Raw genomic sequence first — 25,751 nt, forward strand, 5'->3', positions numbered from 1 at the left:
TATCTTCGGATAAACCTACAGAGAAGTAGGAATAGAATCCGTCATATTTTATATTCAATCTCTGGCATTTCCAGGTGACGTACCTGTACCGATGACGTCATCATTAATACCGATGAAAACAAGCTGAAACTGAGCCACGTCAAGTCCGTACAGAAATTGTCGATTTAAAGGCGTTACGACGAAATCAGTAAGTACCATTTCCCGTATTTCTGTTGTAATGATCTTTAAGAGAAATTCTAGTAGGCCATGTGTCCGGTAAAACTTTCAACAATCAAATATCTATGACCAAAGTCTTAACTTATTTGCATTTATCTCTGTGCTGGTCCCATATATCGAAAATAGTGTACCGTACCGTACCATAAAACTACCAACAATGAATTGAATGCAGCCTACTGAGCCTAGTTTGATGAACATGATTAAATGATGGGGACGGGGTAGCCTCAAGTGCTTGGTGATTTATGAAAGTTAATGTGAGAAAAATGCTGACCTCATGCAGGCAGATAGTGATGTTGATTCTGCTGGAAACGCAAAAACAAGTGGTGTGCGTGGAAATGGCTGATTTTGATTTGCCGATTTTATATATATTTTATGAAAATGTTATGAAAATAAAGTGTAAAACAGCACGTGAGTGTCGCTGACGTCAGTCTCAGAATTCAGCGACACTAAACGGATGCTTCCAAAGCTAGGTATTGTTTGACATTTTCAGGCATGTTGAATCTAAAAATAATGAATAATTTTTATATGAGCTCTGTCTGGAGATTCTTCTTCTCTTTCTTTCTCTTTTTTTTTCCTTCTGTCTTTTAGTGCTGGTAAAAATACTGCGCATGGTTTCAGCTTCTTAAACCATATGAAAGAGTCCATTTACAATTAGAAATTCTCAAATTATGTAAGTCAGAAAGAAATTAGGAACCATAATGTGTCATTAAATAATGTACTAAATTGTCACCATTTTTTGTTTGTCCTAAACAGGTTTGCTGTAAAACAGATCTGCATTGATTGCCATCCGAGCAAGCAGGTCGTAAGGCAGATCACGATGTCAACCAAAATCTCAATGGAGGGGGACTCTGTCCTAGATGACTTTCACCATAGCACTAGTGTTATGTCTGCACACATTGACATCAGAATGAGTGAGTATTTAACAATGTTTTGTTTGAATAACAGTGTTCTTGAGCACCAGTACAAAAAATTAATTACTCCTGAATGTATTAAAAACACATATTTTCCATTAACGCCGAGATAATGTTGTGAATTAGGTAATATACTTGACTTATTTCTTATCAGTGTCCAAATACGAGTCTGAGTCTGGGTCCAGCTGGCAGCACATCTGAGGCCGAGACTGATGCTGGCATTGCTTGTCCTCTCTCACTCAACTTTCTTTTCCATCCTTTTTATTGGTTTTTCTTATCATTGCTATTGAATTTAGATTTAAGCTTACACAATTATGATTCTACTGAGAAATGTGAGTTGTCCTCAGAGACAGAATGATGCCCTGCACATGATGCTGTTTTCAGGCATGGTGAAAATGACATTACCAAAGTTATAATCAATGTAAAGGACAACTGCAAGAGATGAATCTGTGACAAGAAACGATTATAATCATTCATCATTGTTTACTTATTAATGTTAATTGTATTGACGAGACAATATTAGCAGACCTTCATTCTGAATACTATTTTCCATACATTTCACTTTCAGATTTCTTGAGGAAGGTGTTTGGTATATTATCTGCACAGCTTTTGTTGACAGCTGTGGTGTCAGGCATCTTTATGTACTTTGAAGGAGTCAAGAGCTACATACAAGAAAGGTAAATGAGACTCCCAACAATGATTTTGAAAAGTAGTATTACTATTCACTCTTTGTGAACAGATGATAACCTTCACATACATTCATAGTTATTAATAAAGATTAATCAGTGTTGTGTGTAAATAAAAATATGGGAGCAACACTTTAGTATATATAGTATCCTGTACAACCAAGTATTTTTAAACCCTAGATAATGATACAAAATTATGCATTCTAATGTAACTCAATTCAAGCATCTCCTTTTTATTCTTAGTCAAAACTCTTTCTGGGAAGACCAATTTTTGACAACATATATACAGATTTTTCTTTTCTTTAATTTGTATGTACACAGCTCCACCCCTATCGAACTTCAATGCTCTCTTTTTCTTAAGAGTATTTCAATTTCTAACATTCTTCATCTATGTCACTGTTATCTTTTAGTACAATCAGATTCTTTTTCTCACAATTCAACAGAAGTGGGGGTCATCCCTTAATCAAATTCATGTTCTTCTTGTTGTTTCTTCCAGTCCTGGTATGCTGATGATTGCCTTTGTATTGTCTTTCATCTTCCTGGTTGCACTCATGGTGAAGAGCAAGGAATACCCAATCAACATGATCCTTCTTACTTGCTTTGTAAGTCTGTGGGCTCCAATATCAGGAGAGGGGTCAAGGGTCAAAAGGGGGGGGGGGGGGGGTGGAGAATATGGAGGGGAGAGATACCTGGGGCCTGTTTCACAAAACTTGTCATCCGTGACAAATGACAGTCTTTGTTATAAGCTAGAGAAATCCTTGCTTCTGATTGGTTACCAGCAGATTTGTCACAGATTTTTGTCATTTGTCATTGAAAAAAGGCTTTGTGAAGCAGGTCCCTGATCATGAGAGAGGTATTGCTGTAGGTGAACAGATGAGAGAATCTGTTATCATTTTCAACCTGCTTGATTAAATCGTAAACATTGGGGGTTGAAGGGGGGGGGGGGCTTAAATAGACACATGTATTTTTTCCTCTAGCAGTTTAAACTTTTGTTATGATATGTTCAGGTTTTTGAAAATAAATGTTGAGGTTTTAAAAAATGATGCTATTTTTAATATTCAATGATATTGAAATACATGTAAGTAATAGATTCTTCAATCTGTAATTTTTATAAAGCTAATATTTAGTGTGAAAGTTATCCCTGACTATAAAGTTTAATGTTTTTTGTTGCCTTTCTTAGACCCTGGTGGAAGCATATGCTGTCGGTACAGTTGTGACCTTCTATGACAAGGCTATAGTGATCGAGGCTCTCGTCTTGACTTTAGCTGTTGCATTCAGTCTTTTAGTCTTTACAGTGCAAAGCAGGAAAGACTTCAGTACATGGGGTGCAGGGTAAGAAAGACGTCATTCATCTGTTTATTTGTTTTTTGAGGATATCAAGATTTAAAAAATAAAAAAAACCGTAAAAGACATTTTTGTCTCGACTGCGTAGCAAAAAGCGAGACATAGTCGCCGCTTTTCAGTGACGACGACGGTTTGGCGGCGTCAACAATAAAAACAGTTTTTGAATTTTTAGTATAATTTTGAAAGTGTAAATTCTTATTCAATGAAACTTGGATTAAGGGGTCATCAAGTATCCCCAATCATGTGAGTAGAATTTCAGGTCACAAAGTCATGGTCAAAGGTAATTTCAGGTCAACAAACTTAGACTATGTTGTGGCATCACCATCAAAAACTTAAACTTAGGTTAAGTTCTTGAATTTTTAATATAATTTTGAAAGTATAAGTTTTTATTCAATGAAACTTTGACTAAGGAGTTATCAAGTATCCCCAATCATATGAGTAGAATTTCAGGTCACTAGGTTATGGTCAAAGGTAATTTCAGGTCAACAAACTTAGAATATGTTGTGGCATCAACATCAAAACTTTACCAAAGGTTAAGATTTTGAATTTTTATCATAATTTTGAAAGTTTTCATTCCTATTCCATTCAATTCAGGTTTTGAGCATTCTTAAACTCATTTTAAAAGGTGCTGTTTTTTTAAGCCAAAAATACTTTCTGTGTCGGTCTTGATATTCATTGTACATTTGTTAGAAAAGATAGCATTAAACAGTTTTAAACTAGTCTTTTACCATATTAAAGTGCATTATTGACATCCCAATGATTTTTTATTTTTTTATAGAAAAAAGAAAGAAATGGGAAGAAAAAAATTTAAAGAAAGACAACAACAACAACAAAAGAACAAACAAATCCGCCTGCCTGCCCCTACCCAAGAAAAGCAATCGAGGTCAACCTAATTTTTTGGGGGGCCTAATGGGCCACCCTGCCTATAAATAATGTCCCAACCTCAATTTTTCATCATATCAATTGCATAATGCAGGGGAGATGGCCAAGAGCGTTTCCCTTGTTTAATAAAATAAAACATAATCAATGTCAGTATAATGGTAAATTTGATATACATGTATACAAAAAAAGGAAATGTACTATCTTCCATGATGTTTAATCATAATAAATTCAATGATGTTCTTTCATGATTGATATCCAGTCTGTATGCAGGCTTGATGATCCTCATTGTTGGTGGTCTTCTTCAAATCTTCATTCCTCACTCTGACATGCTGGAGCTCGTCATCGCGATCGGTGGGGCCATCGTCTTCAGTCTCTTCCTCATCTACGACATCCACATGATCATGCACAAGCTCTCACCAGAAGAGTACATCATGGCTTCTATCAACCTCTACTTGGACCTTATCAACCTCTTCCTCTATATTCTACGCATCCTCAACTCAGCCCACAAGAAATGAATATTCATGACGACATCGCTATCTGGACCTCATTAATCTCTTCCATTACATTCTATGTATCCTCAACCAAGCCATTAAGGAAGGAATATTCAGGATGACATCATGGCTTCCATTATGGTTTCTATCTCTATGGTACGCTATTCTGGTTTGGTTTATAAACCCTCCGTCTGATTGTCTGCTATGTAGCTCTTTTAAGCATTCTATCACTCATACTTTGATATTTTTAAGGAGAGTAATGGATTTTGAGGTACCCCAGGACATTCAAGAAGAAAATGGGGAAAATATCTAAACTGATCAAAAGAAAACACAAATGAAAAAGAACACTGAAAAAACAAACATAGTCCGCCTTTCTTTTTACCAGATGTCAAAAGATATGAAATATTTACATTTATAAGATGGATCCCTTTGGTCAGATTAGAGTTATTCTCACATTTTCTTGCTTGATATTTTAAGAGATCATTTTATGCAATGAGAAATCTCTCCTTAGCAATATGAAACCCAACTTTCATCATACTCTCATGAACATGTATATACATTGGTATTACATATGATATGTTCTAAAAGCAAATTGGATTTATATTTTTCAAAACATTTGTACATGTATATATATATATATATATATATATATATGTTTACAATACTGTTTATTATGATGGATTGTAACTTGAAATCGAAGCCTTGTTAAATATTTTGTCTCATTCGATATATAGGAAATCAGGGGTACTTTGTATTCAGTCTCATTAGGTTACGAGTTTTAAATTGGGATTAATTCAAGCATGAATACGCGAAGAGCAATTTTTTTGAAGGTGTGTTTATCAAGTGCAAGATCTCCCAAAGTGTGAAAGTAGCACTGCTAGAAGATGCAACTGATCCTTGTATATATGGTAGCTTAGTTGACTGACAGTCCTGTTAATTGGTCTTATGTTAATTTTAAGGCTTGCAGACCCAATCATTAAGTAGACCAAGCAAAATTTGATTTACTTTAGCCCTTTGTTTGATGGTACATCAAGTGCTAACCTCTCTACTTTGTAAACTCTAGTAATTCTGTAACATAATCAAAATGAAGTATTATGAAATGAACAGAAAAAAAAATACAAGGTTTATTGTTGAGTCAAATAGTTACTTGTTTTCGGTAATGATAATCTGTTTCAAATTAATAGGTTAACTCTTGGTCTCTAAAACATTGTGTACTTATTCTAATCGTCTAGTTGGGTATTAAAGTTATTCTTTTATGAACACAGCATGTATCTTGTGGTCCTTCCTTCAAGATTTTGGGTGGTCTTCTCATCTTTAATAGACCAAAACTCTAGCACCTTCCATCTTACAAATTACCCATTACTTGGAAAGTTCTCAACTGATAAGCATTATGGTATTGGGCTGTAACCTGTTTTGGGGTAGTTTTAACAAGTGTTTGAGTCCAGTTCACAGTATATTTAGTTTCTCATAATAGGTAATGAAATTATATGAATGTGCTATTATTAATGAAAGTAGACCTGTCCATAAAAGAATGCATCAAGTATTTACTTTTATAGTTCAAAATAATAATATATGATAAAAATTGTTGATTTATATCTCTTTTATGTACCAGCCATTAATAATATCACCATTATCTGTATATTTGTTTAACTTTTGTTGTTGTGCTGAATGCCGATACACTTTTCTATTAAATTTCTTTGTCAGATATGATTTATTAGTAATTACATATTATTATCAACAATTGAATGATTTTTTTTGGTCGTTTTTAGAAATTTCTTATCATTTCTTTTGTTACTACCTACACTGTCACCACAAAGGTATTGTATAAAAAGATAGAAAAAGTCTTAATTTTAAGTACTCTCAATATGAAGAGTTTTTTGGTTGCTATTATATTAAGCATATTAATGTTGATGGGATGCAAAGGTTGTATATTTGACATTGTGAAATAAAATTAAATCTTTATATATATATATTCATCCCAAAGCTGTGTTTCGTTATGTTCATTTTGTCCCCTACTCTGGAAATCAGTCAGCATGGCATGCATGTAATCATGTTTACAGTGGAAAACATCATTATAATCAGGACATTGGGACAATTAGATTTACCTCTATATCACGGTAAAATGAAATTAAATCAGGTATAACAATATATCAGAGCTGTTGTTTACAAGGAGTTCCCACGTATAAATGTACATGTATCTAAAAATAACATGAAATCAAACGTACTGAACACAATGCAAGCACAAAACAACATATTTTTGTTTGATATACATAAAAAGAGTTTTAATTTAACATATTCATTTTCGCATATTGCCCTGGAGAAATGACAAGCATTTAAAGCATTAATTGACATTAATTCTGTCACAAAATGAACCTAACCCAAATGAGGTTGTACAAATTTTGTTCCTTTAAGTAATTTACATGTTTGTGCTTTATTTGGTTAAATATATAACAGTAATTTAAAAATACAGTTTGTTATATTGAGTCAGTGTCTCTTTGTGTTGAAGCAATTTACAATTAATACAGAGTACTGCTGATTTGTGCTTCTTCGCCTGCCAGATATTGCATGCAAGCCTTTTCCTAACTATACCCAACATAAGAGGATTTATTCATCTTTACTGGCGAAGGAAGGAATGCATGCATGGTATCCATTTATTGCTCTTCAGCAAATGTCATTTCCAGCACATTATTGTTGGTTTGTTTAAAATTTGATTTTCTAAAAAATATCTACTGCATTATAAAACAATTTATAATGAGTTATCCACTTTTTCTTAAAATTACAACTACGTGTAAGGATGTTCAGTGGTTTAGCATGGATCTAGCCATTGATGGAGCACAGGCACCATACTACTTACAAATCTTGCATTCTAAAACAAATTAATAAACAATTCATCTACTTTTACTAACCAACTAAAATATAAATTAGTACCTTTACCAATAAAAAACGATATTATGCCAGTACAGTACCAAGTGTTCTGGGGTAGCAAGATGTTCATGATATCTATTACTATGGGAATATTCTTTGAAAGTGTAATTACAGCAAAATTCATGACAATTTTTTTTGTTGAGTTTTGGTCATTGAGATAGAAAACCAAGTACAGTTATATCTCCTTTTGAGCCAGTTAATTGTAAATTTTGTAAAACTTTCAAATACTTATCTATTTATTGGAAACATTTTGAAAGTGTAAGAGACTGATTTTTAATGGCATTTCTACCACTTCAAAAGTTCGTTTAGCAGTTTGAGATGAATGAACTGACTTGTTGACATACATTACATCTACAAAGGACACTCCACTATATTCGGAGACACCCCAGCCATTATAGTGACAATACTTTGGATTCAGCTAATATCTGCTGAAATCTTTGGAGTTTATAGGTCATTAATCATATCAAATCGTTTATCAATCAATATTATGATATCAAGCTGTTAGTACTCCTATTATATACAAGGATAAAAAAAATCATTCTTATGATAATGTGTACCTCATAATTTGTTTAATTTTTTATAAATAAGGTTATAAAATAGAAATAGCACCAGCAAATTAGTATAAGTTAAGATTAAAAACATTAATGTTGAGTTTACCACTGTACCACCAAAAGGCTTAATTATAAGATAAAGATGAGATATTGAGATTAAAATTCTTCTTGCTCCCTTAATACTTGGTCATAAAACACTTTAAAATGCATTTCAGTACATTCTATTGATTCTCAGCAACCCCCCCCCCCCCCCCCACAGTCTTCAACTGTAAGTTTCTATGAGCATCATTTGTCTTCAAACATTTCAACTAACTTAGTGGGTGGCTTCTCAGCCCATTCTTTGTTACTTGATGATTTATGCCCCGATGACGTCAACGACAATGACGACGACGATGATGATGATGATGGAATGGATGGATCTAAACTGAGATGATTCAACATGTCCTGCATTGTTTCTACTACCTCAACCTCATCCTCTCTATCATTGCCTTGTTCATCTTTTCTCCTTATATGCATAGTTCTCGATGGGGATCCACTGTGGGGTAAGTCTAAACTGTTGGTTGATGAAGGCATGACTTGACCTAGTCTATCATCTGAGCAATCAGTGCTTGCTATGATCACTTTATTAACAGAGTCATTGTCAGGTGAACAATGATTAAGGTTCGATACTTCTCCTACATCAGAACTAGAACCAGTTTTAGGTATCTGACTGGAAGTTCCACTCTCCTTCATGCTATGTTCCTGCACCACACCTCCATCAGCAACATGGACATTGTCTTCATCATCACTATCATCACTGTCATCATCCCTTTCCATGGCAACCGTCTCTGCTGCCCTCACGATATGAGCTGTCACGACATCCGGACCTGGAGTGGCTCTCCGTATCAGGTCAGGGTAACCCACTTGATGAATCACCTGCGGTTGATCCGAGTCCATGGAATGTTCTTGAAGAGATGGGTTACCATGGTGACCTGGTGTCTGGTCCTCCCGGTGCTCTGTCCCATTCCTCCTCATCTCGTCATCCTCTACAACCGATGCTGCTTCCTCGAGGTCATCAAGATCAAGACCAATGTCTTTCTTCTCAAGCTGCGCCTGGTAATTTGAATAAGGATGACAAACATAACTTTTTTTTCTTCATAGAAAGCTAATTTGCTAGATAAGTCATTTACTAGAGTTTTTTCAGACAGTAGGTCACAACTTGATTATGACCTGAAAAGCCCATCATGAGGTGTATTTCAATCCCTATATGTCACTTTTCATTGATTTAAAGCCCATCTGTACCAGGATTAGACCACCCTGCAAGGTCACTGGACAGGTAGTTATCTCATCAAATCAGCTCTCAATTAACATAAGAAAAAGAGGATCATGGGGGACCAATGGTCACCGATTAGGCATTGTTTGTTCTATAGAGGGCGCAAGTAGCTATAAGTAGTGCAGTGGGGCTTTAAGCAAATGATATTGGTGCACAGAGAAAATAACAGTGTTTATAGAAGACTTTTAAGGATCAGTCTCTCACCTCTCCAATCTGTTGCTCCAGAGCAGCAAGTCTTTCATTTGAAATTGATTGTAGCCACACACAATAGTCTGAGATGTACAGATCATTGAGAATGTAGCGAGGTTCATCATTTGACAGAAGTTTGTGGATTTCAAAGAAGCACTTCAAGACCTGATTGCGACCTGCATAGAAGACGTAGAAAATCAAATATCAAATGAACTTCAGGTTTGACTATTTGTCTATTATCAACTTTTTTTTTTTTTTTTTTTTTTTGGGGGGGGGGGGGGGGGGGGAGTATAAGCCTGTTTTTTTAAAGGCTACCTACAGATGTAAAGCCTCGGTCACAAATGCCATTACGAACTGCTACGAACGCCGTACAAACGATTTTCAGACAATGGAAAAACAGGGAGATTCGTACAGAATTATCGTTCGTACAAACTTTTGTGACCGTAGCATTACCAAAAACTCTTCAATTATGAAAACGATCTTATTATTCTTGAATTTTCTTGAAAGCAATGAAATATTACTTAATTTGACCGATGAAGATAGATTTCCAACCATTTCAAGACTAGCATCTATAACTTCAATCTTAAGTAGAAAAACATCTTAGATTTATATAAAAACTGTATATAATTCTGACTACAAAAGTTTATTTATAAAAGTTTCCAAACGTTTGTAGATTTTTGCTTTGACTTAGTGTACTGTACGATACCATCAAAAGTAAAATTTAAAGAATCTAATAAATCTTTACTTTCAGAATGCAATTTTTTGTAATTTCTTGTGTGAACATTAGGATTTCAATCATATGGCATTATACCTTTCAGTGTAAACATTACTAAATACCAATGCCTTTGACTAACCTAGTCTCAGTATCATCCTCACATCCTTGAGCAACTTGCGACACAACGCCCAGCTTCGGTACAAGGGAAAACACAGCGCCCTCCTGCAGCAAGCTATGGCCATCTCACGGGGGGTTTGGAACCAATCCAGGCATGACAGAGTCGAGCTTAACTTACACACAGTCCAAGCTGACTCGACCTATGACCGGTATGACAAGATGAGGTCATAGTTCAGAGGTTGACGTTTCTTTATGTCAAGTTTACAGTTTTGCAAATGCAATATGCAAATGTAATAATAGTTCTGCAATGGGCATTATCAATGATTCGTGTATGGACACATTTCTAGTCCTAAGTGAATTTTTAAGCCATACTTAATCTGTACGTTGTGATTTCATAAAATGATACAAAGGATGCAATAAATCAATTACTATGGATAGGTGTAAAGATAATATCTGATAATTCCACGTTCAACATACTTGAAAATCATTCCAATTTCTAGGGAGGGTAAAATGAATAAAATCTTTGTGAAGGATTAAACTTCATTTGCTAAAAATGTTTGTTATAGTGAATGAAAATGCCCCTCATACAGAGCGAAAAGGGGGAATCCCTTCCACATCCACCCCTATGAGGTTGTTTCACTCCCTTGCAAAGTCCCCTTAAAACTGATTCCTGTTTTATTCCTCCAAGGTTTGCAGGGAATCAATTTCCATCCCCAAATATATACTGGTAATACAAAATCGAGTTACATATTATGTATTGAGAAAGTACTGTTCATCTCAACACAAATTTCCACCATCTCAGTTAGAGAGAGAATGCTATATCAGAGAAATGAAACACCAATCAAATACTTACAGAATGCTCTCCTTCATTTGACCTGACATTGTAAGCATATGCAAAGAGAATGTCTGCTACTCCAAGCAACGCACCATCAACTTCTACATTACTCAAGGTGAATTCTTTACGAGGTAATTTCACCATCAACTCCTTCTCGTCTTCTGTGAAGCCAACTATAATCAGAAATGAAAAGATCATAGTATTTAGGATATATGTAACTGTTGGACTTCCTTTTCCTACACAAAGAATGTTTGGTCTTAAAAGGGAAAGTCCACCGTGATATAAGTTGGTCAGATGAAAGCAGAAGAATCAGAGCAACAAGCCCTGGTTCATAAAACTTGTGATCAATAACAAATGCTAACCTTCTATGACAAATTTGCTCACAGCCAATCAAATGCCATGACTTCAGTAGCTTTTGACAGTTATTGTAACTTGTTGTTGATAACAACTTTTATGAAACAGGGCCCAGATCAGTGAAAGTTGAAGCAAAATCTGATTTTTTTTTTTTTAAAGTTATGAGAATTCTTGTTAACGCACAAACACTTGATAGTGATTCATGATTTCTCTAGAATGCAGTATCTGTGACTAAAATAAAATAATTGAATGTTGAATAGCTTTTGTGGAGAGTATCTTTAGAAATTTGCAAGGAAACACTTATCGTAACTAGGCCTGAGGCGAAACGGGTCCCCGCCCGGGCCCCGACCGTCGAGCTGAAACCCGGTTTTGGGTTTTCGGGTTTCGGGTTTTTCAAAATTAAATTTCACACTGATATTTTGAAATATAGAACTAAAAATATGCAATTCACAAACTTATATTTCTATATAATCAAATAAATATGCTTTAGAAATAAATGGATATTGTTTCAGTTGACGGTAGGTGTTTTTATCGCTCTAAAATTGAGGCTGCAAGAAAGGAATCACGCTTCGAGGTACCGATCGAGTGCGTTCAGAAACGGAAGTGGAAATAGATCTATGACCCACGGAAGACAGCAAGAAAATGCCACACACAAGACTGATCAGACTATTGCAATTAAATCGTAATACTAAAGGCATTAATTTAATTGTCAAAATATATATGTTTTTAAATTGGTTTAATGCTTAATGTTCCGATCAGCTCGGATGGCGGTGTAGGGATATATGTAAACAAAACTTGACTCGTAACTTCAGCTTGCCGTTTATACACGCATTTTTAGAACGAACGGAAGGCACTTCGATGTTATTTCAAGGGCTTTAAATTATTTTCCTTCATCAAATTGTAAGAGTTGTAAACCATTATTTTGTGGACATTTTGACAATTAAATGAATGCCTATTAGTATTACGATTTAATTGTAATAGTCTGATCAACATTTTAGTCTTGTGTGTGGGGCTTTCTTAATCTGCTCAGTCTTCAGTGGGTCATATTTCCACTTCCGTTTCTGAACGCACTAGGTACCACGCACGAAGCGTAATTCCTTTCTTGCAGCCCCAATTTTGAGCGATAAAAACACCTACCGTCAACTGAAACGATATCAATTTATTTTTTAAAGCATCTTAATTTAATTCAATGGATTATTTTATTGTTTTGAAAGCAGTAACTGTCTTTTCCGTCGCATTATTAGAACAGCAACTTAGTCTAACTCCCGCCGTTGCATGCACACGATTTTTAGTGTCAGTGCAGTGGTGAAAATTTCGGGTACCCGGTCCCCGCCCGAAATTTTCAAGTCAAACCCGGGTTCGGCAAAACCCGTGATGATTCAGGCCTAATCATAACACATGACTTCAGTAATTACAAAAGAATTTATCATGGATTGATAGGACTTAGATACAATGTCAAGGGCTTTCAAAACTATATTCTATCCCCTATATGATTTTCATCATTAAAAAGTTTAAAATTAGAAGAATAAAAAAAATAAGAGAAATATGAGAAACAATGCCAACTGGAATGTAGGTTGAGTTCAATATTTACCATTGTACGTGAAGTCTTGACCTGAGGCTGTTTCTCCGGCTAAGACCATCTTTTCTCTCATTTTCTTGTAGTTTTGAACCCATGAAGGTTTGAATTGAAGGAGGGGTTGGATTGCATCATCTTGATACAAGTCAGCTCTGGGGAGAGAAAACACACAAAATGATATATAAAGATGTTAAAACACATATGATTGAACAACCACTGTGACGATTGTAAAGGTTATTCCTCATGCATTTTGTCATTTTTCAGAAATTTCAGCTATGGTAAAGAACCTAAAACCTAAGTTTGGTTATCTTTTATTTCAGATATTATATGAATAGCAAGAAGATAAAAGGCATGCTATCTATGATACACTATTTTCAAGCAACCAAATGTATCGAAATCTGTGTAACTTGGTGGGTGTTCAACTGAACCCTGCTGTAACAGATAAATCCTGTCCATTCTAACATTTAAAGAAGAAAAAAAAAAATCTAATAACAATGATTATACTTACAGGTAATGACTGTCATCAAATTTCTCCTTCTCTGCCATCATCCTAGCTCTCTTTCTCTCTGGTAATGAGATGTTATCTGCCTCATCGATGTCTACCACTCCACAGATCTCATCCTGGACGATGATTGAGAAAGAGAACAAGGGGGAAATCTTTATCAATGCTACTTTTATGTTTAGCATACATGTTATACCTGAAACCATAATACATCATCATACCTGCCAACCTGAGACAAGAAAAATTAGGAGTAAATTTTTCTGGATGGACTACGAGGTCGCGAACCACTGAAGGATTGGGGTAGTAGCCCGTAGATTGGGGGGGGGGGGGGAACTAACGATCACGTTCGGGCTGCGCTGTGTATATCTTCTATGAGCGCGAGCGCGGATGTCGGCGTGATCTGGTTATCAGTGCTGTGTTATGCTTTAGTCTTATACATACATACATACATATTGGTATTTATTGAGCGCCTTTACATGAACATGCTCAAGGCGCTTTACATTTCGAAATACAAACATAATAGTTATATACTCTCCAAGTGCATTACACTCTAAAAAAAAAAAAAAAAATTAAATTAAAAAAAATCTGAGTTTTGAGGCATGCATTCGGAATTCGGAGTTGGTATGAAAAATGCGGAGGAACTCCGCCTAAATCGGGGTGGTTGGCAGGTATGCATCATAAAGCTGTCTTTCTCATGTTGAGATAATACGTCTTTAAAGCCTATCTTCACTAGTTTGGCCAGGAGGGATTAGAGCTCCCTGCATGGTCACTGACAGGTGGTTATCTCATCAAATCGGCTCTCAATTAACATAAGAAAAGCTGACCATGGGGGACCAATGGCTACTGCTTAGGCATTGTTTGCTATATAGAGGGCAGTCTGGCTTTAAACAGATGATTGGTACTATAAAATCAAAGAATAGCATAGAAGAGAGAGACATACTGAAGCTTTTCGTTATTATTCCTCACAGCTTCTGTTCACTTCGACACTATCATCTAATTTGAATAAGTTTGATATTTACTTGTAAATGAATGACATTTCAACTATAAAGCTATCATGACAATTTACATATGTCAATTTAAAATAAAATAATTTCATTGAGTAGCACATTTGTTTATGGTAATATGACTTTAAATGTTATAAAGAGTGTGAAAGAGTCTAAACCATACCCTCAATCTCTTGAAGACACCACTTCTCCTGTTAGCAAAGCCATACGTCACATTTCCACCGAGTCTCCCCCTATCCTCCTCATCTCCACAAAATGGCTGCTGTTCAACCTGCCAATCAAAGTCCTCTTCTACATCTTCTCCATCACCTCTTCCTTCATCATTGCCTACATAGTAACAAAAGTAGAGAAAACAAAGAAAATATGGTTACGTAACAGTAAAACCACACAACAACATGTCTTGCTACCAATGCACATGCAAAATAGGTATGCTAAAGTGAGTAATGGCCTGGCAAACTCGCTTCACCACTTCAAAAAGACATAGCACACAATCTTTCATTTTGTTTAGTCTTTGAAATTTGATACAAAAGTTGTAGTATCTTCCATACTGTAAATCACTGCTAAACTTCATAGAAATACATTGTACCTACCTATTACTTCAATGCATGGTTCTTTAGCTGAAGTTTCTCCAGATGGTGCTAACAGTTTAGTAAGAAGATCCAAACCTTGGAACTCTTCTCCTTCAGACTCCTTTGGAATTCTGACAGTAAATGTTCCTGTGAATATCAATTAAAAATTCAAACACATGAATATTTCCATTCTGCTGATAAGACGAATAACTTCTGCTGTTCCACATAATCAATATTTTGTTATTTGATATGTTACAATCATTTAAATGAGTTGGTTAAATGCAAATCAGACTTTAAAAAAAAACGTTTAAAAAAAATCAGCATTTTTCTGTCATCTGTTAATATTTTGCAAGTTTAGATATTTCTAGGACAGATAAACATCTCATTAGCCCAAAATGATATTGCAATCATAAAATAAGTTAACCCTGTGAATAAAGAGGAACCAATTTTTTTTTTTTTTTTTTGGGGGGGGGGGGGGGTTGTAAACAAAAGTACTTTCAATTCATAACACAAGTTCTGAAATATAGGCTGTGCTGCTCACTTTTTAAAAAACTTATCAATTTCACACCGTGTCTGTAATGAAGATCTATTGCTATCAAAGATAACAAGAGTATAGCTAACTAATTTCTAATCTTCTATTTCTAAAATAAAATGACTGTTACTGCACAAACCTGTATCTACATCATATGAAGCTTTCTCTTTTCCATCTTCTATCAGACGGCCAGGAAGATTTAACCTACCAAGCAAGAAACAAAAAAGTAAGTAAAAGGAGTAAAAGCTATATCTTCGATCTTGTCTCTAAATCATGCATCATTGTGTGATTTCCATCCTACTACCGGTACATATTTTGTATGAGGTTAGCAGATATGGTCAATTACTAGTCAAGTGATATCAGCATCATCCTATCTTTATAACCTTTTGGTTCTTGATACTTTCATAGCTTATGACATGATATGACAGTATCAAAACTCTTATAAACTTAATTTTGTTTAGGTTTGTTTAAATTTCTGGTAACTTTCAATTCAGCAAAACTTAATATATGGAAAACTTCAGTTTCTACAAGTTTCTAGTAGGCCTATAATTATTTTTCCTTTACCCAAAAGAAATGGACCCTTATTAATAGAAGCCTTACAAAGATGGTTGTCATCTAATTACATAAATGCTACAGCACTTTGACTGTTGACAACTAGGCGTTGTACAGTTTATGAAACTCTGCCCTGGGCTGTAATTTCAGTTGAAGTATTCTCCTAAGCATTACAATAAGTTAGTCAATTGGATTAAAATCCATTTATATTCATTTAGCCCTAGCTCTATATTTTATGATAGATATATGTTTAGACATGAATTTTTGTTCAACAATCTCACCTCAGAAAATATGGCTTTGAATGGAACTTGAAATCGGCACCATCAACAAATATTTCTGTCTCCGAAACCTTTGCATAGCGTGCTTTGATGATAATAGTAAGGTAGGATGGGTCCTGCTTTAGCTCAAATGCAGGAGTTAACATGATGATCCAAAAGCTCCCGAAATTTAACGGCAATGGCAAATCTAGAATATAATTAATAGCAAAACAAAAAAATACATTGTATTATACTTTGATGTATATTTCATATGTATTGTACTTTGTAGGTTTATTTGCATTTTGTTTGTTTACTATGTGTAGTGAATTTATGCTCCATTATAGTGTCAACGAACTTTATGTAATGTTTTGATATTGCCTTGTTGTGCCGACAACTTTTGAGAAATTTACGCTGATAATTTATGCAGTTTTCCTGCGACGTCGTATGTTTCACATTCTTGACACATTTTGGCACCTGCCTTCACATATCTCGTCGCCATGGTTTGTTTTGGTAATGTGACCAATCACAGTTTCCGCTGGTCACGTTTTCGCCACGGAGCTGGGGTTTTCGTGACTTAGCCTGCATGATCTCGTAAGATCATCACGTATTGGATTGATTCACTTTTATAGCGATCTTCGCGATTTTTTCATCCAGCAGCTACGGCGACATAGTGTAGCGTTTTCCGTTGGATTTCCACTAGTACACGCCTGTGATTTCTTCACGACAACTGTTAATAGCGAACTGCTTGTTTTCTCTTCGCGACTCGACATCTCGTGACTTCAATTCTGACACTTATTTCACTTGGAATACGCGGTTTATTTACAACGCGCCAGTGGTTATTTTCGTGTACTTTCTTCCTGGGCTAGCATATTTTGATTTACGCTTGTGCTAGCCTGAGGTGTTTATATTTACGTTACTTCATTTTTGCCACAACTTTAGAAGAATGCGATCCGCTTCTCGTACTTTAGCCGAGGCCTCCGGTTATTAGATAGCGTTTATATTACCAACTCTTGCCACAACTAGACTCCACTTCTTCAGTCTTCAGTCTAGTATTTTGTATATAGTCGTCGGGGACATTTACTACGAACACTCCCTCTGTTCCCCAACATTTAGGAGTGTCAATTTCTACAATTCTTCTTCAACGTGTTACACTCGACATTGTATATTGATCAACACACATCGCGATCGCCATTGTCATCTTCATACTACATATATAGGATCACTCTCAAGTTTCTACACAACAAAAGACAGTGGTGAGTAAAAGTTTAGCTCGTACTCATTATAGTCAGCATAGAATTTTTACATATGTTATTGTTTATCATTGTATTTTGTTTGTTATAGCGCTTAGAGACTTTGGTGGTAAGCGCTTTATAAGCACAGTTTTATTACTGTAAAAGTTGAGCCAAGAAAAAATAAACCCTGCACAGTGACTGATAAGATAGATATTATTTGTCCAGTCATTGGTCAACCATATAGAAAAGTCTCAGAAGATGGAAAAGTCTGTAGTCCCAGATCCATGTGAACGACAACATTTTCTGTAGATATTTTTCATTTCAAGCATAACCTTGGATTGCTATGAATCATCTCACATAATAATCGCAAAATGTTATGTTAAAATTGTGAGTCATAACATATCCTTTTTATTTATCATTTTTTTATATAGAAAATCAGGGTCTGCTTTCAAAATGGGTTATGAATTATGGTATCCTCTTAATCGCATATTTGATTCGCTCGTCAATTTTGAGTTTCCTAATTTTGAGATATTCTTTGTTTTTATTAGTTACAGTAACACACGTTTTCATTCAAATTTGATGTTTGTATCATTTGTGCGACCACTCTGAGATTTTTACTATTTCAAATGGTTTGAGTTGAATTAATATTAAAGCCGCATAGTCATAATCTCTTTTTTTCAATTCAGGATAAAATTTGATGGATCAAGATGAAGTATCAAATGTTTATTTTTAGCCGAAAGTATCAAAATCATAAATTTGTAGTTTGTCATGTATTACGGTTTTGTGAAACAGGTTGTACACTTCCTGACTACTCTGGCAGGTCGCGGACAAAGATATAACTGCCATAGAGTTGATTTTGTGAAACAACCCCCTAACTTCCTAACTAAAAATCCTACGTTTCCTAAATCATAATTTAATTTTATGACCATCAACACAAGGTAAGCTTGTGATTTTTTTAGAGTTAAATTCATGATTAAGTATTCAAAATAATGATATTATTTTTTCCCTAATCCTTTTGTACGTGCAATATATCTATACCCTTTTCTAATGAATTGCGAGCCCCTAGATCTATTGGTCTATATATAAATTTCGACCACTAGTTTTAAATGGTGTGGATGTCTCCAAGTGCCTTAAAAAAGGCTAATCGAACATGTTGGCAGGAAGGTACGAAGTCCGAGCGGACGAGCGGACGTGCTTTTCAGAAGCTCTCTAGGAGCTTGTAGATTTCTTGTAGATTTCTTGTAGAATTTTGCCAATATTGTTAAAAATTGCCTCAATACCGGATATAGTTGGGACTGTTTTGCTTCTTTATACTGTTGAACTTTGGATTGAAACTATAGTGGATTCATACAAGCCTATACTTAGGATCAGAGTCAAAAGGTAAGCAAGTCTTGTGGGCTACTAACACATACCGCACCCTTAATTACACGGTAGACTGCACACAATTGAATTTCCCGCCCTTTTCAGGCAACCAACCAGGTCATGGCCGGAGTGACAAACACCGGCCAGGGCGAAGAGCCACCTCTTTTACAACCCAATGAAGAAGATGAATTTCGAACTGTAAATTACTCTCGTAGGGAGCAAAAACCGAGAAATAAACGCAGGCGCGAAGGAAGCATTGCAATTGAAAATCTTTCAATGAGAACAGAATCCTCTTCCTCAGAAGACCAAAATACAACCCAGAACCGCCAATCGGAACTCAAAGTCTTAATTACCCCCATAGATAAATCAAAATCGCTAAAGAATGTGAATCCCATTACTATAGCTAGAAATATCCGTGAAGCTTGTCCAAACCCTGTGGAATTTATCAAACCCACAGCCCAAGGTCTCCTTATCAAATGCAAAAACCAGAAACAAGTAAAAGCACTATCTCAAATTAGTAACATAGGAACCACCCCAGTAAAAGTTGCAGAAAAGCAGCAAGTTGTGAGAGGGGTCATATATGGAGTACCTACAGAAATGACTGATGACGAAATTCTCAATGAATTGAAACACCAAGGAGTAATTGATGTAAAAAGAATCATGAAAAGGTCCAAATCAAATGTAAAATCAATTGAAATTGAAGAAAGCAGACCCAATTTTATCCCAATGAGGAGTGTTATTATAGCATTCAACCGTACAAACCTCCCCAGCAACATAACAATGTGCTATCAACATTTTGAGGTTAAACTATACATTCCCCCCGTTTTGAGGTGCTTTCAATGCCAACGCTACGGCCACGGCATAGCTCAATGCAAAGCAAAGATGAGATGCGTCAGATGCGGGGAAGACCACAAATTTGAGGAATGTAACCGAAAAGAAAGACCGATATGTATAAATTGTGGTGGGAACCATTCAGCAGCCTTTGACGGCTGTCTAGAAGCTAAGAAAGCCAAAAAGATACAAATAGTAAAAGTCAAAAACAATCTTTCATACGCACAAGCTGCAAAAATACAGTCGGAGCAAGAAAAAGCACAGCAGAAACCACAAGCCAACCTCCCTGAATCACATCCCTCCCTCGATGTCAACTCAGATAACCTCCCTCTTCCTCCCCGACCAGTGAGGTCATCCACAGCAATCCGCCCTGAAAACGCCACCCCGCAACTTGATCCCCAGCCCTGGAACACCCCGCTGCAAAAAAACGCACAGAGCAGTAAATTAATAGATAAGGATGGAAAAACTGAAGTAAAACTAGAAGCCCTCCCTCGAGGTAACCTAGTAACATTAATGAGTGATGAGCAAATAATCTCTTTCATTACGCAACTTGTTCTCACTTTTACGGATGGAAAATCCGAGAAGGAGATTTCATCCTTAGTGAAAGTGGCAGCTGAGAGACTGCTCAAACAAAGAGTAAAACATGACGCTAAAGATGTACTGGTATAGCATAGTAATGATGATGACAGCGCTAACCATATTACAATGGAACGCGCAGGGACTTCTTAATCACGGTCCTGAACTTATAAAATACTTAGATTCATATAAAGATGTAAAGTACCATTTAATTTGTGTTCAGGAAACATGGTTCAATGATGATAGAATATTGCAAATCCCTGAATATACATGTTTTATTAGAAACAGGGAAAATCAATCTAAAGGAGGGTGTGCCATTTATGTACATGATTCCATCAACTATGAATATCCAGTCAATGACGAAGAATTCGAAATACAACATATTAAAGTTCATGTTGCTGGATCAAAAATCTCCATAATCAATTTCTATAACCCTTGCAAAAAATTAAACGAGATTGTTTTGAACAGGATGATTAACAAACTAGAATACAATCTATTCCTTATAGTTGGGGATTTCAACTCACATAATCCTGTGTGGGGTAGTGCAAAGATAGACCAAAATGGGCACACAATTGAAAATTTCACACATGACAATAACTTTATAATTTTAAACGACGGAAGAGGAACCAGAATAGATCCACACACTGGGAAAATGTCATGTTTGGATCTTAGCATCACCTCCCCCAAACTATCTTGCCTATGCTCGTGGGAAGTTTTGCGGCACACCCTTGGTAGTGACCATTTTCCCATCTCCACCCAGATATTATTGGACCGAGCAGGGAAAGTAAACAGCAACAGCGAGAAGATAAATGAGGAAACAACTTGGTCTTTTAAAAATTTTGATTGGAACACTTTTGCCGAAAAATGTGAACATAAAATGGAACATAGTGGCAACTATTCCGACCCTACGAAAATGTATAAATGTTTTATGAAAAGTTTGTCAGAGACTATTAAAGAAATAATGCCCCAGAGGGGAAAGAAAAAACATGACCCTGTACCTTGGTGGACAAAAGACTGTACACAAAGTATCAAAGAAAGAAACAGGGCTAATAATAGATTAAAAAGACACATTTCAATAGAAAATCTAAATACATATTTGAAGAAAAAATCAGAGGTACAAAAAACTCTACGCCAAGCAGAACGAAATTACTGGCAAGAATTTTGCTCAAGACTCAACCGCTTTGTACCAGAATCAGCGGTATGGTCTACCATTAAACGGTTAAAGGGGGTATCTGTCAAAAAAACAAAAAACATGTCAGTCCTGATAGAAAATGAAAAAGAAATCACATGTAACAGTGAAAAGACTGAGGCTTTCTCTAAGTTCTTCCAATCAATTAGTAATGTTAAAGAATGTCCAGAAATAAAAGAAAACAAAAATGTTGAGCAACAAGTCACGAAATCACTGAAGCGGGGAATGGAGCATATCTTGAATGAACCATTCACTCTTTTTGAATTGCAAAAAACTCTAAACACATGTAAACAATCAGCTCCTGGAAAAGACAAGATCCCTTATCAGGTTTACCAAAAACTTCCTCAGAAAGCAAAACAATATATGCTAAAGGTCATGAACTTGATATGGGATACGGGTAGCATACCTCCCAGTCTGAAACACTCTATCCTAATACCTGTGTTAAAACAGAATAAAGACCCCCGAAAGGTATCGTCGTACCGACCCATAGCACTTTCCTCATGTTTTGCCAAGATACTAGAACGGATTGTGAAGAATAGACTCCAATGGTATGTAGAAAAGAACAATATACTTCCTCCCCTCATGACTGGCTTTCGTAGTAAACGTGGGGTCACGGATAACATTGTACTTTTAGAGAATGCCATCCAAAGAAGCATTAATGTTGGTGAATATACTTTAGCAATCTTTCTCGATATTGAAAAGGCATATGACAGACTTTGTATCAAAGGCCTTATTTACAAACTATCAGTACATGGTATTACAGGTAATATGCTCGAGTTTCTCTATAACTATCTGAAAGAGCGGACTTTCCAAGTAAAGATTGGTAAAGAAGAATCAAAATTATATGAAATGTACAACAGCCTCCCCCAGGGGAGTGTCTTAAGTCCTATATTGTATAATATCATGATGAGTGATATTCCAACAGATGAATTAATCACCACATCTATTTATGCTGATGACTGTGTCATCTGGATGTCAGGTAATAACATAGAAATTATTTCAAACAGAATACAGTGCTATCTGAACACATTGAGTGAATGGTTTACTAAATGGGGCTTTCGCCTTTCACAGAGTAAATCCTTTCCAGTGTTATTTACTAAAAACAATAAAGCAAAATACCCAGAACTGAAATTAAACAACGACGCACTTTTATTCCAATCAAAGAAGCATTTCCTAGGACTTATATTTGACAAAAGACTTTCATGGAAGACGCACATAGATGCCGTAGTCCTTAGATGTAAAAAGAAACTGAACATTCTTAGGTGCCTTACTGGGACTACATGGGGAAGCTCCTCGAAATCCCTGCTAATGGTATATAGAGCATTGATAAGATCGTTATTAGATTTTGGTTGTGAAGCCTATGACAGTGCGGCTCAAAGTATAAAGAAATCACTTGACTCCATTCAATATCAAGCCTTGAGAATTTGTGCGGGAGCTCTTCCTCTTACATCATTAGATTCACTACAAGTTGAACTAGGTGAAATGCCCTTAGACTTAAGAAGACAGATGCTGGCGGACAGATTCAGACAAAAGATTGAAATGCATCGAGATCACCCTGTCATATTAAACGTTAAGCCCAGCTGGCAAATGGAACTTTTGAAGCTCCAAAAGAATAACAAGCCATTTGGATGCAGAACAGAACTAATGAAACATTGTACTATCGAACCTTACACTATACCTAGTTTCCCCCCTTGGAAAATTAATGCTCCAAAAGTGTCGATAGAATTAAGCGAAATAGTGAACAAACATGAAAACCCATCTTATTTACGTCAACGCAGTTTAGAATTGATCAGTACCAAATGGCCAATACAACTACACATCTATACAGATGGGTCAAAGGTTCCAAGTTTTGGAATAAGTTCTGCTTCTTTTTATGTACCAGCATTCTCCTTTCAACAAGCCAAACGATTGGCGGATCACACCTCATCTTTCAGAGCCGAATTGGCTGCAATTGTCCTTGCGCTTAATTGGCTAGAGAACATTAATGTGTATGTTGGCATTGTTATTTTTTGTGATTCCGTAAGCGCCCTGCTCGCCATAAAGGATGAAAAAGATATTACATTTGTAACTGAAATTATTACATTAAGTACAAAATTATCGTATCAAGGAAAACACATACACTTAGAATGGATTCCTGGCCATTGTGGTGTACACGGAAATGAAATGGCAGATTTTTATGCAAAATCTGCTTTACAAAATAACATTGAAATTTGTAATAAATTATCCTTTTCTGAAATAAAGAGTATTATTACCAGCAAGTATATAAAACTCTGGCAAGACAGATGGAATAATTCTGATAGATCTCTTAGACATATACTGCCTACAGTAAATCAACCATATGAATGTAAGTTGAACAGATTTGAAGAAAGTATTCTCCATAGATTAAGAATAGGAGTGATAGGTTTGAACTTAGATCTCTTCAGATTGAATATACACTCGACAGGCCATTGCAATAACTGCATAGGACGTACTGAAACTGTAAACCACTTTCTCACTGAATGCCCAAAGTACATAATAGAAAGAGCTATGTTACTCGTAGAAACTGATTTATCACATCCACAGGAAATCATGACACTACTTAAACTTTCAGAAATAGTTAAACAAAAAGCAATAGTTCGCTTCGTTTTAAGAACAAAGCGGCTGTATCCAAACAATTAAATTGTTGTTGAGTTTTTTTTTTTTTTTTTTTTTTTTTTTTCTTCTTATCTTCTCTTTTCCTTTTTCTTGCACCAATAAAGCCCACAATACTTGTAACTAATTTGACCATTTACTTTTCTAACAATTCGGTGATCACCTCCAACATCACATGCTAGCTGGCACCCCCTCACCTATGCCGGAGTGACCTAGGTTAAAACCGAAAGTCTGCGAAATATACCTCAAAGACTGGTAAGATGGCATTTTGAAAAGGGTGGGGGTAAGTGCGAAGTACACATGTGCATACGTGAGGTGATATTTGAACGCGCACGTGCGCGTAAACACAAGTACGTACGTTTAGTTTTAGTTTATAGGCGTTTTTTATTCACAACTTGCTAGGCCGTCGTCTCTTTCCAAAATTATTAATTTATTGAATTTTCTCTCTAAAAAAAGTTATAGAGTCTAAAAAGAAAAAAAGAGGAAGGAAAGAGGATGGAAGGAGAAAGAATCCTAAAAATAGTCATTTATGACATGAAATTGTACATATATGTATATATATAAATAATTCATAAAATAGTGTGTGGCAAAAATAGTCAACTGTGACTGATTGCCAAACAAAAACAAATCAAGAAGAAGAAGAAGAATTGACCAATATTTTCTTCATTTCTAAAGACTCGGAGTAGCAGTAGACGTCACTAAAGTCAATATAGACCTAGTTCCAGTTCCCTTGTGTTTGCCGTGTTTCATATCAAGACCATGACACAACGACATGGAATGTTTACTCGCTTAAATTGTAAATAAAAAATTAAAAAATTGCATCAAATTATATTCCACACTTCCAGCATCTTTTAACGCATGTGGGACTTGTCACATTTCCACACGCACACTATCATGACTATCAACTATCGGCATTTCCCGATTATTATCAACATGTCTTTACATATCAAATTGTCAACTTCAAAGAAAATCGCATACATATATCACATAATCACGTCATCATTCTCCTACTTCATTTAATTACCCAATTCGAGAGAGAAACATCAGAATCTTCCCATCTGCAGCAAGAAAGCAAGACAAAATAATTAGTCTAGATCCAGGCGCTCCTTAAAGTTGGTCTCAAAAGATACGTAGCGCTCGATCGATAATTAAATCCGAATAAGTAAATCACCTTGGAAGGCCTTGGACCGTCGACCGGGCCTTGGACAATCACCCCGGAAAATTACCAACCTGAAAACTACCCCAAGGACAATTACCCCCAGAAAATTACCCCCTATGACAATTTTCCCCCATGGAAAATTGCCCCGGCCCCGAGGAGATTAACCACCATCCCTTAACCCCCCCCCCCAAGGACATCCTAGGACAACTATCCCGAGGACAATACCCCTCCCCCCGAAAATCACCCCCACC

The 25,751-nt window shown here is 35.9% G+C and overlaps 2 protein-coding genes across 2 annotated transcripts; one reads left to right on the forward strand and one right to left on the reverse strand.

The window, feature by feature from the left end:
• Nucleotides 1-953: 953 nt before the first annotated feature.
• On the forward strand, nucleotides 954-6,503 carry LOC753840 (protein lifeguard 4). Its single transcript, XM_030973061.1, has 5 exons — nucleotides 954-1,127; nucleotides 1,696-1,804; nucleotides 2,310-2,415; nucleotides 2,994-3,145; nucleotides 4,299-6,503. Exons 1-5 carry the CDS (start codon nucleotides 1,034-1,036, stop codon nucleotides 4,552-4,554), a joined length of 717 nt encoding a protein of 238 aa, XP_030828921.1. The 5' UTR covers nucleotides 954-1,033; the 3' UTR covers nucleotides 4,555-6,503.
• Nucleotides 6,504-8,291: 1,788 nt separating this feature from the next.
• Nucleotides 8,292-25,462, reverse strand: LOC591530 (protein SHQ1 homolog). Its single transcript, XM_031000007.1, has 11 exons — nucleotides 25,366-25,462; nucleotides 16,545-16,728; nucleotides 15,851-15,915; nucleotides 15,201-15,326; nucleotides 14,774-14,937; nucleotides 13,613-13,725; nucleotides 13,120-13,256; nucleotides 11,193-11,347; nucleotides 10,362-10,539; nucleotides 9,523-9,683; nucleotides 8,292-9,098 (listed from the first exon to the last, which is right to left on the reverse strand). The coding sequence occupies exons 2-11, from the start codon at nucleotides 16,685-16,687 to the stop codon at nucleotides 8,292-8,294; spliced, it is 2,049 nt and encodes a 682-aa protein (XP_030855867.1). The 5' UTR covers nucleotides 16,688-16,728; nucleotides 25,366-25,462.
• Between the last annotated feature and the right edge of the window lie 289 nt (nucleotides 25,463-25,751).

Source organism: Strongylocentrotus purpuratus, unplaced genomic scaffold (genome assembly GCF_000002235.5).
Source record: "Strongylocentrotus purpuratus isolate Spur 01 unplaced genomic scaffold, Spur_5.0 spur5_scaffold_6, whole genome shotgun sequence".
Classification (NCBI taxonomy): domain Eukaryota; kingdom Metazoa; phylum Echinodermata; class Echinoidea; order Camarodonta; family Strongylocentrotidae; genus Strongylocentrotus; species Strongylocentrotus purpuratus.

Bases quoted from the DNA above. Each gene is read 5' to 3' on its own strand.
- LOC591530 (XM_031000007.1), bottom strand. From the start codon at position 16,687: ATGTTAACTCCTGCATTTGAGCTAAAGCAGGACCCATCCTACCTTACT. The intron at 15,327-15,850 runs GTTTGTGCAGTA...TGATATTCACAG, and splicing joins TTCATATGATGTAGATACAG to GAACATTTACTGTCAGAATT. The intron at 13,726-14,773 runs GTATGGTTTAGA...ATCATCGTCCAG, and splicing joins GTGTCTTCAAGAGATTGAGG to GATGAGATCTGTGGAGTGGT.
- LOC753840 (XM_030973061.1), top strand. From the start codon at position 1,034: ATGTCAACCAAAATCTCAATGGAGGGGGACTCTGTCCTAGATGACTTT. The intron at 2,416-2,993 runs GTAAGTCTGTGG...TGCCTTTCTTAG, and splicing joins TGATCCTTCTTACTTGCTTT to ACCCTGGTGGAAGCATATGC. The intron at 3,146-4,298 runs GTAAGAAAGACG...ATTGATATCCAG, and splicing joins TTCAGTACATGGGGTGCAGG to TCTGTATGCAGGCTTGATGA.